The 20163-nt window shown below is 37.7% G+C and overlaps 1 protein-coding gene across 1 annotated transcript in view; it reads left to right on the forward strand.

The window, feature by feature from the left end:
* The window catches only part of ASTN2 (astrotactin 2), a 1265353-nt gene that overhangs the window by 144764 nt on the left and 1100426 nt on the right, over positions 1 to 20163 (forward strand). Inside the window, exon 4 of the mRNA XM_053695400.1 lies at positions 6343 to 6510. Coding sequence (XP_053551375.1) covers positions 6343 to 6510 — 168 coding nt within the window. The remainder of the gene's footprint in view (positions 1 to 6342; positions 6511 to 20163) is intronic.

Genomic DNA, 20163 nt, shown 5'->3' on the forward strand with positions numbered 1-20163 from the left:
ATGATAGGACAGGTGCTGTGTGTAGTGATAGGAGGACAGGCGCTGTGTGTAATGATAGGAGGACAGGCGCTGTGTGTAATGATTGGAAGAGATGGATCACATGGGTAAAAGGGAGGGTGGTGAATAACAAATGAGGGAGTGAGGCTATGACCCTGTTTGCAGATGTTTGTGATGATCCTGAGCCTTGGGACCTTATTGTGGATATAACATGATGATTACACTTAGCTGGAATCCATTTTCCTAATTAGTTGTTTCAGTTAGTCAACTTCAAACCTGCGTATTACAGTGCTATATCAGCAGGGATTATACAGCAGTCTGTACATAAGCACCGGGATTATTAGCTTTTTGAGAGGAGGTAGAGTCAAAGGGGAATTAGGTTCAAATCATTGACAGCGGAGGTTAATTGCAGTTTACATTTATTTATATAAAAAAAGAAATGTTTAGGTTTAGAAATGTAGTTTGTGTTGTACTTTGTTATCTCCATCTGCTTTGTCCTTTTAACCCCTTGTGTCACATTGCAGTGCGTATTGTGGCAGTGATTCTGGGCAGTGACAGGTCTGGCACTGGTCTTGTTGATACCTCATGGCCTAAAGAGTTCTGTAGGATATTATTAGCGTATAAATATAGATTACTGGAATACTTGCTAGTCATATGGCAATTAGTGTCAGTGACTGATTGAGAGGAAGCCCTTCAGTGTACATCTATTTGTAATAAAGAGACAACATGAATACTAGCAGGACTGTCTGTGTATGTGTTTGTATTGTGTGTGTATGTGTTTGTATTGTGTGTGTATGTGTTTGTATTGTCTGTGTATGTGTTTGTATTGTGTGTGTATGTGTTTGTATTGTGTGTGTATGTGTTTGTATTGTGTGTGTATTGTGTGTGTATTGTGTTTGTATTGTGTGTGTATTGTGTGTGTATGTGTTTGTATTTTGTGTGTATGTGTTTGTATTGTGTGTGTATGTGTTTGTATTGTGTGTGTATTGTGTGTGTATGTGTTTGTATTGTGTGTGTATGTGTTTGTATTGTGTGTGTATGTGTTTGTATTGTGTGTGTATGTGTGTGTATGTGTTTGTATTGTGTGTGTGTATGTGTGTGTATTGTGTGTGTATGTGTGTGTATTGTGTGTGTATGTGTTTGTATTGTGTGTGTATGTGTTTGTATTGTGTGTATTGTGTGTGTATGTGTTTGTAATGTGTGTGTATGTGTTTGTATTGTGTTTGTATGTATTTGTATTGTGTGTATTGTCTGTGTATGTGTTTGTATTGTGTGTGTATGTGTTTGTATTGTGTGTGTATGTGTTTGTATTGTGTGTGTATTGTGTGTGTATTGTGTGTGTATTGTGTGTGTATTGTGTGTGTATGTGTGTGTATTGTGTGTGTATGTGTTTGTATTGTGTGTGTATGTGTTTGTATTGTGTGTGTATTGTATGTGTATGTGTTTGTATTGTGTGTGTGTATGTGTTTGTATTGTGTGTGTGTATTGTGTGTGTATGTGTTTGTATTGTGTGTGTATGTGTGTGTATGTGTTTCTATTGTGTGTGTATGTGTGTATTGTGTGTGTATTGTGTGTGTATGTGTTTGTATTGTGTGTGTGTATTGTGTGTGTATTGTGTGTGTATTGTGTGTGTATGTGTTTGTATTGTGTGTGTATGTGTGTGTATGTGTTTGTATTGTGTGTGTATGTGTGTGTATGTGTTTGTATTGTGTGTGTATTGTGTGTGTATGTGTTTGTATTGTGTGTGTATTGTGTGTGTATGTGTTTGTATTGTGTGTGTATGTGTTTGTATTGTGTGTGTATTGTGTGTGTATGTGTTTGTATTGTGTGTGTATGTGTTTGTATTGTGTGTGTATTGTGTGTGTATGTGTTTGTATTGTGTGTGTATTGTGTGTGTATGTGTTTGTATTGTGTGTGTATTGTGTGTGTATTGTGTGTGTATTGTGTGTGTATGTGTGTGTATGTGCATGTCTGTGTGTGTGTGAGCATGTATATCTATGTGTGCATGCATGTGCGTGTGTTTGTATGAGAAAAAAGGGGGTATTGTGGGTAACACAAGGTACCTATATATGTGCACAAAATAAGAGTTTGTGGAGGGTGCTGAGTGCTGATTAAGGTAATTAATTTAAGTGAAAAAGAAAGTACCAATTATCGGCACTCGCTTATATTATACACAGTATGTTCTATTATAACGCACACTGTCCCAAATTATATTAGTGAGGGGCAAATAGCCCAAAGAGTATTATCTGAACCCAGTACACAAAAGCCTAAATCCAAATGTGGCACATATTTCACACAAATGGATAGTTACACTGAGGAGGGGAAAAGCCCCAGTTATATAACAATGAATAAGGTAGTGTAAATACGATAATTAGGCTAGAGAGAGGATGTGGAACTATTTTCACACATCAGGGCCTCCATTACATATAGAGAGTCGCCCGCAAAAGCCGGCGATGCCAGATTTTACGCGATTTTGGTATTACATTTACGGAGTAGCATACAAGTTACGCCCGTATATTTCACCCGTCGCTCGCAATTTTTACTCCCATAGGCTAACATGGGACCGCGTCGTAAATCGGTATCCAATATCCAGCGCAAGGCCTTAGGTGGCGAAAATGGAGAAATCTTACTCCATTTTTACCTCGCCATAAAAGGCAGCCGTAGCAGGCCTTGCGCTGAGTATGGGAGCACCGTAACTCCATAAAATGCCTGCAAAAATAAACTAACACCTAACGCATGCGCAATGTCTATCTACCTGTCAACCGCAATCCCCCACCGCAATAACTAATAAACTCTATTAACCCCTAAACCGCCATAGCCCACACCGCAATAAACCTATTCTAGTATTAACCCCTAAACCGCCATAGCCCACATAGCCTATTAAATCTATTAACCCCTAATCTGCCGCCGCCAACGTCGTCGCCACTATAATAAAGTTATTAACCCCTAAACCTAAGTCTAACCCTAACACCCCCCTACCTTAAATATTATTTAAATAAATATAAATAATTTTACTATTATTATCTAAATTATTCCTATTTAAAACTAAATACTTACCTATAAAATAAACCCTAAGATAGCTACAATATAATTAATAATTACATTGTAGCTATTTTAGGATTTATTTTTATTTTACAGGCAACTTTGTATTTATTTTAACTAGGTACAATAGCTATTAAATAGTTAATAACTATTTAATAGCTACCTAGTTAAAATAACTCCAAATTTACCTTTAAAATAAATCCTAACCTAAGTAACAATCACACCTAACACTACACTATCATTACATTAATTAAATTAATTAACTACAATTACCTAAAATTAAATACAATAAAATAAAATAAACTATAGTACAAAAACAAACAAACACTAAATTACAGAAAAAAAATATTACAAGAAGTTTAAACTAATTACACCTAATCTAAGCCCCCTAATAAAATAAAAAAGCCCCCCAAAATAATAAAATTCCCTACCCTATACTAAATTACAAATAGCCCTTAAAAGGGCTTTTTGCAGGGCATTGCCCCAAAGTAATCAGCTCTTTTACCTATAAAAAAAGAAATACAACCCCCCAACATTAAAACCCACCACCCACACACCCAACCTTACTCTAAAACCCACCCAATCCCCCCTTAAAAAAACCTAACACTAACCCCTTGAAGACCACCCTACCTTGAGCCGTCTTCACCCAGCCGGGCAGAAGTCTTCATCTGATCCATGCAGAAGAGGTCCTCCAGCTGGGCAGAAGTCTTCATCCGATCCGGGCAGAAGAGGTCTTCCAGCCGGGCAGAAGTCTTCATCCAAGCGGCATCTTCTATCTTCTTCCATCCGACGAGGAGCGGCTCCATCTTGAAGACATCCGACGCGGAGCATTCTTCCTGGCCGACGGACTAACGACGAATGAAGCTTCCTTTAAATGACATCATCCAAGATGGCGTCCCTTGAATTCCGATTGGCTGATAGAATTCTATCAGCCAATCGGAATTAAGGTAGGAAAAATCCTATTGGCTGATGCAATCAGCCAATCGGATTGAAGTTCAATCCGATTGGATGATCCAATCAGCCAATAGGATTGACCTTGCATTCTATTGGCTGATTGGAACAGCCAATAGAATGTGAGGTCAATCCTATTGGCTGATTGGATAAATGTGGGTAAATGTGTAGTTATTTTAACTAGGTAGCTATTAAATAGTTATTAACTATTTAATAGCTATTGTACCTAGTTAAAATAAATACAAAGTTGCCTGTAAAATAAAAATAAATCCTAAAATAGCTACAATGTAATTATTAATTATATTGTAGCTATCTTAGGGTTTATTTTATAAGTAAGTATTTAGTTTTAAATAGGAATAATTTAGTTAATAATAGTAATATTATTTATATTTATTTAAATAATATTTAAGTTAGGGGGGTGTTAGGGTTAGACTTAGGTTTAGGGGTTAATAACTTTATTATAGTGGCGGCGACGTTGGCGGCGGCAGATTAGGGGTTAATAGATTTAATAGGCTATGTGGGCTATGGCGGTTTAGGGGTTAACACTAGAATAGGTTTATTGCGGTGTGGGCTATGGCGGTTTAGGGGTTAATACTAGAATAGGTTAATTGTGGTGTGGGCTATGGCAGTTTAGGGGTTAATAATTAGGCTTATTGCGTTGTGGGGGTTGTCGGTCTAGGGGTTAATACATTTATTATTAGTAGTGAGAGGGGGGGATTGCGGATATAGGGGTTTTACATGTTGGGCTTATTTTTGGGAGGCGTGTTAGACTGTTACGGGAGATTTGATATTTCCTTTACTTTTCTTAGGCGCCGGCAGTTTCTAAAGTGTCGTAAGTCACCAGCGACTCCAGAAATTTGTATTTACGCTTATTTCTGGACATCGCTAGTTTATCAGACTTACGGCACTTAGGAAATGCCGGCGGGGTATATGTAATACTCCGATGTGCAAGGTGAAATTACAGGCGGCGCAGGTTCCCATGCTTGCGCAGAAACCTGCACCGTATATTTGATCGCGCCCCAGAGTGGTATACACCAGGTCGGTGGTCACCTAGTCGTGGTTATTTATGTATGTGTGTGAGCATTTAATATGTTTGTATGTATATGTGTGTATGTATCCTTTTGTGTGTGGGTTAAACCAGTGATTTTTAACCTTTTTTTTGCCGTGGCACACTTTTTTACATAAAAGAATCCTGTGGCACACCACCATCCCAAAATGTTAAAAAAATCACACATTGTAGCCTAATACAGCATATATACACATACACACAAACACACACATACTGTATGTATTGTGCTGTTATGCCATGCCTCCTACAAACTACCCCTGCACTGGGAGTAAAAAACAAGCAAAGTTTAAAAAATATGTCACACTGTTGTCAGTCTGCCGTGGCACACCTGAGGATCTCTCACGGCACACTAGTGTGCCACGGCACACTGGTTGAAAAACACTGGGTTAAACTGTGTAGTTTGTGTGTTTACATTTGTTTGAGCTTCTGTGCGTTTGTGCTCACATCTGTGTATGTGAGAATTGTGTGTATTTGTGGCTATGTGTGTACACATCTATGTGTGTGTGTGCACTCATGTATGTCACTGTGTACGTGCCTATGTGTCTGCAATGCTCTCTGTATACTATATATACAGAGCACAAAAACAATGTCCACATCATTTGTAAGTCAAGAAGAAAAAGTAGTGAGGAGATAAAGTTACTTGGCCACTCAATATTATAAAAAAAAAAAGAAGCCTTGTTTTATCACCTGTCTGCTGCAATTTCTTTTATAGCAGGGACTAGTGGAAGTATTCAGGGGAACTGACTTTGTTTCACATCAAGAGTGGGGGAGACAAGAACAGGCTTTCAGTGTTAGTGATAAAAAGGTTACAAGATCTCCTTAAAGGGACACTGAACCCAAATTATTTATTTCGTGATTCAGATAGAGCATGCAATTTTAAGCAACTTTCTAATTTACTCCTACTATCAAATGTTCTTCATTATCTTTGTATCTTTATTTGAAAAGCAAGAATGTAAGTTTAGATGCCGGCCCATTTTTTTGTGAACAACCTGGGTTGTTCTTGCTGTATGGACAGCACCAATAAACAAGTGCTCTCCAGGGTGCTGAACCAACAATTGGCTGGCTCCTTAGCTTAGATGCCTTCTTTTTCAAATAAAGATAGCAAGAGAACGAAGAAAAATTGATAATAGGAGTAACTTAGAAAGTTGTTTAAAATTGCTGCCCTATCTGAATCACAAAAGAAAAAATTTGGGTTCAGTGTCCTTTTAAACTGAACCATTAAACAGAAGAATGCTGCAGTAATATTGCTTATTTGCCATTTCAGTGTCAGTCATTTCTTACAGGGAGCAGCTTTGTAATCAGTGAGGGCAGTTACCTGGATGTATCAGACTGGCTGAACCCGGCCCAGCTGTCCCTTTACTATCAGGTGAACGCCAGCTCTCCTTGGGTGCGAGATCTTTGTGGACAGAGGACCACGGATGCCTGCGAGCAGATTTGTGACCCAGAGACAGGTGAGTTACAGAATGACTGAGACTGACTTTATACATCAGCTGTAGAGTCAGGTACCCAGGATCTCATTACTTAATAAGTTGCTGCCTGGGTAGTCACTAAGGGGAAGTAAAGTATATTCCCTGCTGAGTCTGTATGTTAACCTGGTGTTCTGCAATCACACAAACCATTTTAGCAGATTCTTTCACATCAGTCTGTGTTTGGTTTAACTTCATGCACATAATGCATCATTTATTAGTGAGACAAATTTGTCTTGGAAGTCACGTTGTAATTACACTTTGGGCTGTGACAAAAAACAACTTATTTATTTAACTAGGGTTTGAAAATATAAATACAAATTTTTGACATCGGAGCATTTCCTCTTAAAGGGACAAAAAAGGTCAAAATTGAAATTTGCATAAGTGCATTTCAATTTTAAATATTATTTCTCTTGTAAGGTGTATCCAGTCCACGGATCATCCATTACTTGTGGGATATTCTCATTCCCAACAGGAAGTTGCAAGAGGACACCCACAGCAGAGCTGTAATATAGCTCCTCCCCTAACTGTCATAGCCAGTCATTCTCTTGCAACTCTCAACAAGCTAGGACGTTGTAGGAGAGAGTGGTTAAATATAGCTAGTTTATTTTCTTCAATCAAAAGTTTGTTATTTTTAAATAGTACCGGAGTTGTGCTATTTTATCTCAGGCAGTAAATAGAAGAAGAATCTGCCTGAGGTTTCTATGATCTTAGCAGGTTGTAACTAAGATCCATTGCTGTTCTCACATATGTCTGAGGGAATTACACAGATGAGGTAAAACTTCAGCGAGAGAATGGCGTGCAGTTTATTCTGCTATCAGGTATGTGCAGTTATAATTTTTTCTAGAGATGGAAAACACTAGAAAATGCTGCTGATACCGGATTAATGTAAGTTAAGCCTGAATACAGTGATTTAATAACGACTGGTATCATGCTTACTCCCAGGGGTACTACCCTTATGATATTGCAATATAAAACGTTTGCTGGCATGTTTAATCGTTTTTATATATGCTTTGTTGATAAAACTTTATTGGGGCCTAGTTTTTTCCACATGGCTGGCTTAAATTTAAACTAGAAACAGTTTTCCTGAGGCTTTCCACTGTTGTAGTATAAAAGTTACAGTTGGTGCAGTTAAAATTACAAACTGTGACATCCAGCTTCCCTCAAAGGCCCTCTGAATGCTATAGGACATTTCTAAAGGGCCCAAAGGCTTTCCAAAGTCATTTATTGGGGAAGGTAGGGCTACAGCTTGCTGTGGCAGTTGGTTGTGACTGTTAAAAAAAAGTCTATTTCGTTTTTTTGATCCGTTTTTTGAACTAAGGGGTTAATCATCCATTTGCAAGTGGGTGCAATGCTCTGTTAGCCTATTATACACACTGTAAAAATTTCGTTTGATTTACTGCATTTTTTCACTGTTTTTCAAATTCTGACAAAATTTGTTTCTCTTAAAGGCACAGTATCGTTTTTTATATTTGCTTGTTAACTTGATTTAAAGTGTTTTCCAAGCTTGCTAGTCTCATTGCTAGTCTGTATAAACATGTCTGACATAGAAGAAACTCCTTGTTTATTATGTTTAAAAGCCATGGTGGAACCCCCTCTTAGAATGTGTACCAAATGTACTGATTTCATTTTATGCAATAAAGATCATTTTCTGTCTTTAAAAAATTTTATCACCAGAGGAATCTGACGAGGGGGAAGTTATGCCGACTAACTTTCCCCACGTGTTAGACCCTTTGACTCCCGCTTAAGGGACTCACGCTCAAATGGCGCCAAGTACATCTAGGGCGCCCATAGCGTTTACTTTACAAGACATGGCGGCAGTCATGGATAATACACTGTCAGCGGTATTAGCCAGACTACCTGAACTTAAAGGTAAGCGAGATAGCTCTGGGGTGAGACAAAATGCAGAGCATACTGACGCTTTAAGAACCATGTCTGATACTGCCTCACAATATGCAGAAGCTGAGGAAAGAGAGCTTCAGTCAGTGGGTGATGTTAATGACTCAGGAAAGATACCTGATTCTAATATTTCTACATTTAAATTTAAGCTTGAACACCTCCGCGTGTTGCTTAGGGAGGTTTTAGCTGCTCTGAATCACTGTGATACCATTGCAGTGCCAGAGAAATTGTGCAGACTGGATAAATACTTTGCAGTGCCGGTGTGTACTGATGTTTTTCCAAATACCTAAAAGGTTTACAGAAATGTATTAATAAGGAATGGGATAGACCAGGTGTGCCGTTCTCTTCCCCTCATATTTTTAGAAAAATGTTTCCAATAGATGCCACCACACGGGACTTATGGCAGACAGTCCCTAAGGTGGAGGGAGCAGTTTCTACTCTAGTAAAGCGTACTACTATCCCTGTCGAGGACAGTTGTGCTTTTTTTTTTTTTTTTTTTTTTTTTTTTTTAAGATCCAATGGATAAAAAAATTAGAGGTTACCTTAAGAAAATATTTATTCAACAAGGTTTTATCCTACAGCCCCTTGCATGCATTGCCCCTGTCACTGCTGCTGCGGCGTACTGGTTTGAGTCTCTGGAAGAGGCTTTACAGGTAGCGACTCCATTGGATGACATATTTGGCATACTTAGAGCACTTAAGCTAGCCAATTCTTTTATTCTGATGCCATTGTTCATTTGACTAAACTAACGGCTAAGAATTCTGGTTTTGCTATACAGGCGCGCAGAGCGCTATGGCTTAGATCATGGTCAGCTGACGTGACTTCAAAATCTAAGCTACTTAACATTCCCTTCAAGGGGCAGACCCTATTCGGGCCTGGTTTGAAGGAGATTATTGCTGATATCACTGGAGGAAAAGGTCATGCCCTTCCTCAGGACAGGTCCAAATCTAGGGCCAAACAGTCTAATTTTCAGGCCTTTCGAAACTTCAAGGCAGGTGCGGCATCAACTTCCTCTAATGCTAGACAAGAGGGAACTTTTGCTCAATCCAAGACGGTCTGGAGACCAATCCAGACCTGGAAAAAAAGTAAGCAGGCCAAAAAGCCTGCTGCTGCCTCTAAGACAACATGAAGGAACGGCCCCCTATCCGGTAACAGATCTAGTAGGGGGCAGACTTTCACTCTTCGCCCAGGCGTGGGCAAGAGATGTTCAGGATCCCTGGGCGTTGGAAATTATATCCCAGGGATATCTCCTGGACTTCAAAGTTTCCCCCCCCCAAAAGGGAGATTTCACCTTTCACAATTATCTGCAAACCAGATAAAGAGAGAGGCATTCTTACACTGTGTACGAGACCTCCTAGTTATGGGAGTGATCCATCCAGTTCCAAAGGAGGAACAGGGACAGGGTTTTTACTCAAATCTGTCTGTGGTTCCCAAAAAAGAGGGAACCTTCAGACCAATTTTGGATCTAAAGATCTTAAACAAATTCCTCAAAGTTCCATCATTCAAGATGGAAACTATTCGTACCATCCTACCAATGATCCAGGAGGGTCAATATATGACTACAGTGGATCTAAAGGATGCTTATCTTCACATTCCGATACACAAAGATCATCATCGGTTTCTCAGGTTTGCGTTTCTAGACAGGCATTACCAGTTTGTAGCTCTTCCCTTTGGACTAGCTACAGCCCCAAGAATCTTTACAAAGGTTCTAGGGTCGCTTCTGGCGGTCCTAAGGCCGCGGGGCATAGCAGTAGCCCCTTATTTAGACGACATCCTGATACAGGCGTCAAACTTTCAAATTGCCAAGTCTCATACGGACGTAGTACTGGCATTTCTGAGGTCGCATGGGTGGAAAGTGAACGAGGAAAAGAGTTCTCTATCCCCACTCACAAGAGTTTCCTTTCTAGGGACTCTGATAGATTCTTTAGAAATGAAAATTTACCTGACAGAGTCCAGGTTATCAAAGCTTCTAAATTCCTTCCGGGTTCTTCATTCCATTCCGCGCCCTTCGGTGGCTCAGTGTATGGAAGTAATCGGCTTAATGGTAGCGGCAATGGACATAGTTCCGTTTGCACGCTTACATCTCAGACCGCTGCAACTATGCATGCTCAGTCAGTGGAACGGGGATTACACAGATTTGTCCCCTCAACTGAATCTGGACCAAGAGACCAGGGATTCTCTTCTCTGGTAGCTATCTCGGGTCCATCTGTCCAAAGGTATGACCTTTCGCAGGCCAGATTGGACAATTGTAACAACAGATGCCAGCCTTCTAGGTTGGGGTGCAGTCTGGAATTCCCTGAAGGCTCAGGGATCGTGGACTCAGGAGGAGTCTCTCCTTCCAAGAAATATTCTGGAACTAAGAGCGATATTCAATGCTCTTCAGGCTTGGCCTCAGTTAGCAACTCTGAGGTACATCAGATTTCAGTCGGACAACATCACGACTGTAGCTTACATCAACCATCAAGGGGGAACAAGAAGTTCCCTAGCGATGTTAGAAGTTTAAAAAATAATTCGCTGGGCAGAGATTCACTCTTGCCACCTATCAGCTATCCATATCCCAGGTGTAGAGAACTGGGAGGCGGATTTTCTAAGTCGTCAGACTTTTCATCCGGGAGAGTGGGAACTCCATCCGGAGGTTTTTGCACAACTGATTCATCGTTGGGGCAAACCAGAACTGGATCTCATGGCATCTCGCCAGAACGCCAAGCTTCCATGTTAGGGATCCAGGTCCAGGGATCCCAAGGCGACACTGATAGATGCTCTAGCAGTGCCCTGGTCTTTCAACCTGGCTTATGTGTTTCCACCGTTTCCTCTGCTCCCTCGACTGATTGCCAAGATCAAGCAGGAGAGAGCATCGGTGATTCTGATAGCACCTGCGTGGCAACGCAGGACCTGGTATGCAGATCTAGTGGACATGTCATCCTTTCCACCATGGTCTCTGCCTCTGAGACAGGACCTTCTACTTCAGGGTCCTTTCAACCATCCAAATCTAATTTCTCTGAGGCTGACTGCCTGGAGATTGAACGCTTGATTTTATCAAAGCGTGGCTTCTCTGAGTCAGTTATTGATACCTTAATACAGGCACGAAAGCCTGTCACCAGGAAAATTTAACATAGGATATGACGTAAATATCTTTATTGGTGTGAATCCAAGGGTTACTCATGGAGTAAGGTCAGGATTCCCAGGATATTATCTTTTCTCCAAGAAGGTTTGGAAAAAGGATTGTCAGCTAGTTCCTTAAAGGGACAGATTTCTGCTCGGTCTATTCTTTTGCACAAGCGTCTGGCAGATGTTCCAGACGTTCAGGCATTTTGTCAGGCTTTAGTTAGAATCAAGCCTGTGTTTAAACCTGTTGCTCCACCATGGAGCTTAAATTTGGTTCTTAAGGTTCTTCAAGAAGTTACGTTTGAACCTCTTCATTCCATAGATATCAAACTTTTATCTTGGAAAGTTCTGTTTTTGGTAGCTATTTCCTCGGCTCGTAGAGTCTCTGAGCTATCTGCCTTATAATGTGATTCTCCTTATCTGATTTTTCATACGGATAAGGTAGTCCTGCGTACCAAACCTGGGTTCTTACCTAAGGTGGTATATAACAAGAATATCAATCAAGAGATTGTTGTTCCATCCTTGTGTCCTAATCCTTCTTCGAAGAAGGAACGTCTATTACACAATCTGGACGTGGTCCGTGTTTTAAAGTTTTACTTACAAGCTACTAAAGATTTTCGTCAAACATCTGCATTGTTTGTTGTCTACTCTGGACAGAGGAGAGGTCAAAAGGCTTCGGCAACCTCTGTTTCTTTTTGGCTAAGAAGCATAATCCGCTTAGCCTATGAGACTGCTGGACAGCAGCCTCCTGAAAGGATTACAGCTCATTCTACTAGAGCTGTGGCTTTCCACTTGGGCCTTTAAAAATGAGGCTTCTGTTGAACAGATTTGCAAGGCGGCGACTTGGTCTTCGCTTCATACTTTTTCAAAATTTTACAAATTTTATACTTTTGCTTCTTCGGAGGCTATATTTGGGAGAAAGGTTTTACAGGCAGTGGTTCCTTCCATTTAAGTACCTGCCTTGTCCCTCCCTTCATCCGTGTACTTTAGCTTTGGTATTGGTATCCCACAAGTAATGGATGATCCGTGGACTGGATACACCTTACAAGAGAAAACACAATTTATGCTTACCTGATAAATTTATTTCTCTTGTGGTGTATCCAGTCCACGGCCCGCCCTGTCATTTTAAGGCAGGTAATTTTTAAATTTAAACTACAGTAACCACTGCACCCTATGGTTCCTCCTTTCTCGGCTTGTTTTCGGTCGAATGACTGGCTATGACAGTTAGGGGAGGAGCTATATTACAGCTCTGCTGTGGGTGTCCTCTTGCAACTTCCTGTTGGGAATGAGAATATCCCACAAGTAATGGATGATCCGTGGACTGGATACACCACAAGAGAAATAAATTTATCAGGTAAGCATAAATTGTGTTTTCAATATTATGTTGCATGTTTGCATTATACTTTCATTAGCATAAGTGCTTCTAGTAAAAGTTATTGCTGGTTTTTAGCGGCATACGTACATATGCTGTGAAGGCCCGTACAACAGTATATTAAAGGTACATGAAACCCAAATTTTTTTCTTTCATGATTCAGATAGAGAATACAATTTTAAACAACTTTCTAATTTACTTTTATTATCTAATCTGTTTCATTCTCTTGGTATCATTTGTTGAAGGAGCAGCAATGCACTACTAGTTTTTAACTGAACACATGGGTGAGCCAATCACATTCAATATATCTATGCAGCCACCAATCAACAGCTAGAACCTAGGTTCTCTGCTGCTCATGAACTTGCCTAGATAAATCTTTCAGCAAAGGATAACAAGAGAAGGAAGCAAATTAAATAATATAAGTAAATTGGAAAGTTGTTAAAAATTGTATTCTCTATCTGAATCATGAAAGATTTTTTGGGGGGTTTTATGTCCCTTTAAGCTCAGAGAGCTGATTGTGGAACTCATACAAGCCACCTATTTTAAGGAGTGGCGTATAAATACCGGTGCACGGCCCTCACAGCATATGTGCGTATCCTGATCACAGTAATAACTTTTACTAAAAGCATTTTACTATTGGAAGTATATTGCAAAAACACTTCTATATAAGGTGCAACTGCAAGAAAAACAATACACACTATATTAATAGTTACATTTTACTAAGTAAATTGAGATATATATATATATATATATATATATATATATATATACATACTTATCTGTCTGTCTATATATCTATCTATTTATCTTTTTATATATATATATATATATATATATATATATATAAACATATTTATCTGTCTGTCTGTCTGTCTATCTATCTATCTATCTATCTATCTATCTATATATCTATCTAACTATCTATCTTTTTATATATATATATATATATATATATATACATATTTAACTGTCTGTCTATCTATCTTTATATATATATTTATATATATACATATTTAACTGTCTGTCTGTCTGTCTATCTATCAATCTATCTATATATCTATCTATCTATCTATCTATATATCTTTATATATATATATATATATATATATATATATATATACATATTTATCTATTTGTCTGTCTATCTATCTATCTATCTATCTATCTATCTATGTGTATCTATCTATCTATCTATCTATCTATTTATATATATATATATATATATATATATATATATAATAACTATATATCTGTCTGTCTATCATGTATCTATCTATATCTATCTATCTATCTATTATCTATCTATCTATCTATCTATCTATATAGCTATCTTTATATATACTGTATATATATATATATAAATATATATATATATATATATATATATTTAACTATATATCTGTCTGTCTATCATGTATCTATCTATATCTATCTATCTATTATCTATCAATCTATCTATCTATATATCTATCTTTATAAATACTGTGCATATATATATATATATATATATATCTGTATTTAACTATATATCTGTCTGTCTATCATGTATCTATCTATTATTAATCTATCTAATCTATCTATTTATCTATCTGTATTTATCTATATATCTATCTATCCATCTATTTATCTATTTATCTTCAAAATCATTATACAGAGCAGTATGATATAACTACCACTGCTTACTACTGAGTTACCTTTGGGGGGCCTAAAAAACATTTTGCACCAGGGTCCTCTGTTGATTATGTCCGCTACTGTGATTGCCTTGGGAAATTATTCAACAGTGAAAGTGCTTTAGGGGATTTAGATGTTAAAGCAAAAGAGACCTTCTGGGAAAAGATTAAGCTTCCTAAGATCGATAGCGAGAAATTGGCGCAATTGAATCTACCAATCTATATTGAGGAGGTTAAGGGTGCTATTGATAGAATAAAGATTGGGAAAGCTCCAGGTCCAGATGGGCTTGCGGCAGAGTGGTATAGAATATTGAAAACAGACATAGTTGACATTTTGACAGAACTATTTAATCTATATTTTGTTCAAAATAGAATGAAATCTCTATATTTCGCGGATTCGGTAATTACACTGATTCATAAAAAGGGCAAATCATTAGAGGATATGGGTTCTTATAGACCCATATCTTTACTCAATAACGATTATAAGCTGTTAATGAATATTATTGCTGAGAGGCTGAAAAAAGTGATTGGAGATATAATTCACCCCGATCAGACGGGTTTGAGGAATATACGCAGGGTACTATTAACAATTGAGCATTACTATAATAAATTACACAGAACAGGAAAAGATAATGTAGTAGACCATTCCTTAGTTACAATAGACGTGGAAAAGGCATTTGATTCAATAATCTGGGACCATTTGACGACTTCTCTATTACAGTTCGGGTTCTTGGGCAATCTAGTAAATTTGGTGAATTTGATATACAAATCACCAAGATCACAAGTGTTAGTAAATGGGGTATTTACACCATATATTATCATGCAAAAAGGAACCAGGCAGGGATGTCCGTTATCCCCACTTCTTTTTAATATTGCTCTAGAGCCCCTGGCAATCTATTTCAGGGAGAGGTTAGAAGGTATCAAGGTAGGAGATCACAAGGTAGTTATTTCATTATATGCGGATGATGTTATTCTTTTTCTTAGTAACTCTAGGTTAAGTATCCCAACAAGTCTGGAGATTATCAATCAGTTTAGTAAGTTTACAGGGTACAAAGTAAATATTCAGAAGTCAGAAATACTATGGATCAACAAAAATAAAAATAGCTATAGTAAACACCCGTATAGGGAAGTAGCCCATATTAGATATCTGGGAATCATTTTGGGGAAAGATCCAGACGAGTGGTATAAGCTCAATTTTGTTGACTATTTTACTAATTTCCACACTGAGTTACAGAGATGGAATATATACTTTCTTTCATTGTCAGCCAAAATCATGCTTATTAAGACAATTATTTTTCCGCGTCTATTGTTTCTACTTCAAAACATACCCTTATTCATTACAAGGCAAGATATTATTAAATTTAACAAGGCATGTACTAAATTCATTTGGGGCAAGACGAGACCCCGGATAGCTCTAGACAGATTAACCGTACCTAAAAAATATGGGGGTATGGCTTTACCAAATTTACGCTACTATAACTGGATAGCAATGATAAAATATGGATTAGACTGGTTGCTTGAGGCACAATACATCACTTACTATGAGTTGGAGACAGAATTAATAAGACCTTTCAATTTTAAATCTGCCCTACATCACACTTATGTAAAACTACCGGAGAATATCAAACAACTCTCAACAATTTCAAATATTATTTTTGCCTGGCAAAAATATTGTAATCTAATGGGAGTGGATTATAGAAGATCTAGATATCTACCGATCATCGGTACCCCGGATTTTTCTCCAGGACAAAATAATATAGTTTTTAGAGAATGGTATGCAAAAGGAATATCATATTTTGCACAACTTTTGATAACTGGCTCAAATAAATTACAATCGTATGGCGATATAGCAAAAAAGTTTCAGCTACCTCAAAAGAATTTTTATGCCTACCTGCAAGTTAGAAGTTTTATGACAGTACTTTCTCAATCAAGTGAGTCAGGTTGGGATTTACAAGAGATAGAGGCAGGACTCACTTTGTATAAAGCAGGCATTAGATCATTAACATATTGGTATAATATTCTATTCGATAAATTAGGGTCTAATCATATCAGGGTAATCACACAGAAGCTTCAAAAATATGTCCCAAATGTTCAGGAAGACGAGGTAGTGAAAAGTATTAGTTTAAGTATGTCAGCGATGTTAGGAATTATCCCGGGGCAATATTGGAAGATGAGTCTTGGAGGAAAACAGTGACCTTCTCAGACGTCTGGGAAACAATTACCAAAATAACACACACAGGCAGGTTATCATTAGCAAATGTTCCGTTTATTGTGGGACCCAAAAGCACAATATATAGACGTGGATACACGTGGGCATTTCTGGTGCGTAGCATCATCTTATTGGCCAAGCATAACACAGTAATATATTTCCTAATGGCCTTATTGGCATGCAGCATAACATTTATGAAAAAAAAAACAGACATGAAGAAGAGAAAAAAAAATGTATATTCTGCAGCTTACAGGAAATAATATAGGTGGGTGCTGCTCTGTAACAGTTGTGGTTTTGGCTTACAAAAAGTCCCTAGGTTTGTTGGCTTTGAAAACAAGTACCTTATTTCCTGTTCAGACAGATCAGCAACTGAAATTTGCAAACTGCTATTACAAGTGTCTCAGAAAAAATGATATTACGAATGGAGTGCAGAAAAAATACATCAGTGCATAACATTATAGATAATGTAAAATAAGTACATAGGTAAAGTGTGCAACACAAATAAGTGATGTTCCCTGACAAGCGACGACAGTAATTAGTTGGAGGGAAACTCATTGGAGAATCATTAACAATTACTATTTAACGCCGGATAGATTAAATAAATGGGCTAGTCTAGACTTGAATATTTCTTGTTATAAGTGTAGTGCAGGGAGAGCAGACCTATTGCACTGTTTGTGGCTGTGTCCCAAAATCAGACAATTTTGGGCTAAGGTAAACTATTGGTTAAATAAATATGTGGGGTCACGGATTGAATTTACCCCAGCCATAATCTTTTTTCTGTATCAAGCTCTGCTAGAGCCAGGAGAGAGTCAATTAGTTAATACCGCTATAATGTTAGCTCGAAATTTAATAGTTAGAAATTGGAAAAGAAGAAGAGCCCCTGTGTTAGGGGAGTTTATTAATTTAATCTATTTACAGATGAGAATAGAACTCTATGACAATAATTTAAGAAAGGAGACAAAGCTCAGGAAGTATTTCAATAAATGGTTAAAAGTACTCTTGGAATAGCCATTAGATATGCAAAGGCAATTTATCTCCCCTCTAAAAAATTTAGTACCCTTCTTAACTTTGGTGGCGGAAGAGAGGATACCTTACCAGCGGGGGGAGGTAAGGGAAGGAGCTAATTAAGTCAGGACTATATTTTTTTGGGGGGTTTCCCCCCTTTTTTTTTTTTTTTTTTTTTTGGTATTTGTGTGTGCCTGGGGGGGGGGGTGTAGAGGTGTGTGTTAAAAATGGTATAAAACAGTAGTGTTTACAAAATAATGAAGGGCATTGGTGAACGATTAAGAAGTATAAGATGGTTACATAACTTAAAAAAATTCTTGTTTTTTTATGTATTTTATTTTTTTCTTTGAAACTGTATTAACGGCCCTGCATGGTGCAAAACAAGAATTTTGATTTTTTTTCTACGTATATTATTTTTCTCTTTGAAACTGAATTAATGGCCCTGCGTGGCGCAAAACAAGAAATGTATTGTTGTTTGTTGATATGTCATTTTCTTGACTGTATTGTACACTACTGGCTACAAATAAATATTTAAAAAAAAACAAAACAGTGAAAGTGAACCCTGTGCTTGAAAAAAAATATATATAAACTACAAATAACTAAACACCTTGATAAGTTGTAGAAATGTTATAAAAACAAATATTTTACCAACTGTCCCATTTTTCCTGGGACAGTCCAGTTTTCTGACTTTCTGCCCTTTCCTGTGTTCAGTACAGCCTGTATTTAGTTTAAAGGGACACTCAAGTCAAAATTTAACTTTCATTATTCAGATAGAACATGTAATTTTAAACAACTTTCCAATTTACTTCCATTAACAAAATGTGCACAGTATTTTATATTTAAAATTTTTTGAGTCACCAGCTCCTACTGAGCATGTGCAAGAATTCACAGCATATACATATTTGCATTTGTGATTGGCTGAAGCCTGTCACATGGTACGTGTATGCATTTGTGATTGTCTGATGTCTGTCACATGGTACAGGGGCAGTGGAAATAGACATAACTTTTAAAATTGTCAGGAAAAAAAATCTACTACTCATTTGAAGTTCAGACCAAGTTCTATTGCGTTGTCTTGTTATCTTGCATTTGTTGATTATGCAAATCTACTGTGTTGACTGGTCCTTTAATATTATTGTGTGCAGTGCAGTGCAGTACTCACATTACAAAGGTCACTGTGGCTTTTAATTTTACTCTATTATTACTCATTGTTTACTGAATGTAAGTTTTTTTCTGAAACTTTACCTGTGATCTTCTGTTATATTAAAGTGTGTAGACAGGTTATCAGCTGAGGAGAAACCATGTGATATATAATACCAGGGAGGGTAGGAGACAAAGGTTGATGAAGCCAGGCAGCTCAATAGTGTTGCACAGTTTGGAACATTTGTGATTTCCCCCATTTATAGACTGAAGCTTTGCTTAGGGGTGGCTTAAGATATTAGGCTCTTTATGGGCTGGAACTGGAATTCAGAGAACATACAAAAAAAAATAATCCAGATTTACTACATTACAATAATGATTTAGCAAAAGTAAAAATATCCTTAACATATTTCCATATATTGTTCTACATTCCAGCAGCCCTAACAGTTTGCAGGTTAAACATAGTATTATATTAAGGCTGTGTAACATCTATATAAACGAGGGGCTTTGTGGTGTTCTGCTATACAGATGCTGAAGGGTTATTAATTTAACCCTTGCTTGCTTGGTTTTGTACTTACTGTAAATGTATTCTTCCTAGGTCTAGCAGTGCAAAAAGAAAATGCTCTAATATATTTTGGAGCAATTTTATTATTGCACTACTGCTGGCATATAACCATCTGTTTAAGCTCTGCAAAGGGATTAAGCACATAATTAAAGTCATCCCTGGTGCAGCAATACACTATTGGGAGCCAACTGAGCACATCTGTTGAGCCAATGACAAATGTGTGTAGCCAGTAAAAATAGTATTCCAATGGCACTACTGTAGTATAGGACGATTCCCTCATTAAAGGGCCATAATACCCAAATGTTTAAACACTTGAAAGTGATGCAGCATAGCTGTAAAAAGCTGACTAGAAAATATCTCCTGAACATCTCTATGTAAAAAGGAAAGATATTTTACCTCAAAAGTTCCTCAGTAGCCACCTCCCATTGTAAAGGATTTCTAAGCAGCATTTTAGTGTGTCTGTCCTGGGACAGCTGAAAGGATGAGCCTCGTGAACTCTCATATTATTTCACCAATCAGGTAAAGGAAGCTTACTATGAAATCTCATGAGAGTTAAGTGAAATCTCATGAGATCACAGTAAGAGTTCATGACCTCAGCACTGCTGATGCTGATTGGCTGCTGTTCATTTCTTCATTTTTTTTTATTTTTACCTGCAGCTGGGAGCAGCTGAGTATA

Source organism: Bombina bombina, chromosome 12 (assembly GCF_027579735.1).
Source record: "Bombina bombina isolate aBomBom1 chromosome 12, aBomBom1.pri, whole genome shotgun sequence".
Taxonomy (NCBI): Eukaryota; Metazoa; Chordata; class Amphibia; order Anura; family Bombinatoridae; genus Bombina; species Bombina bombina.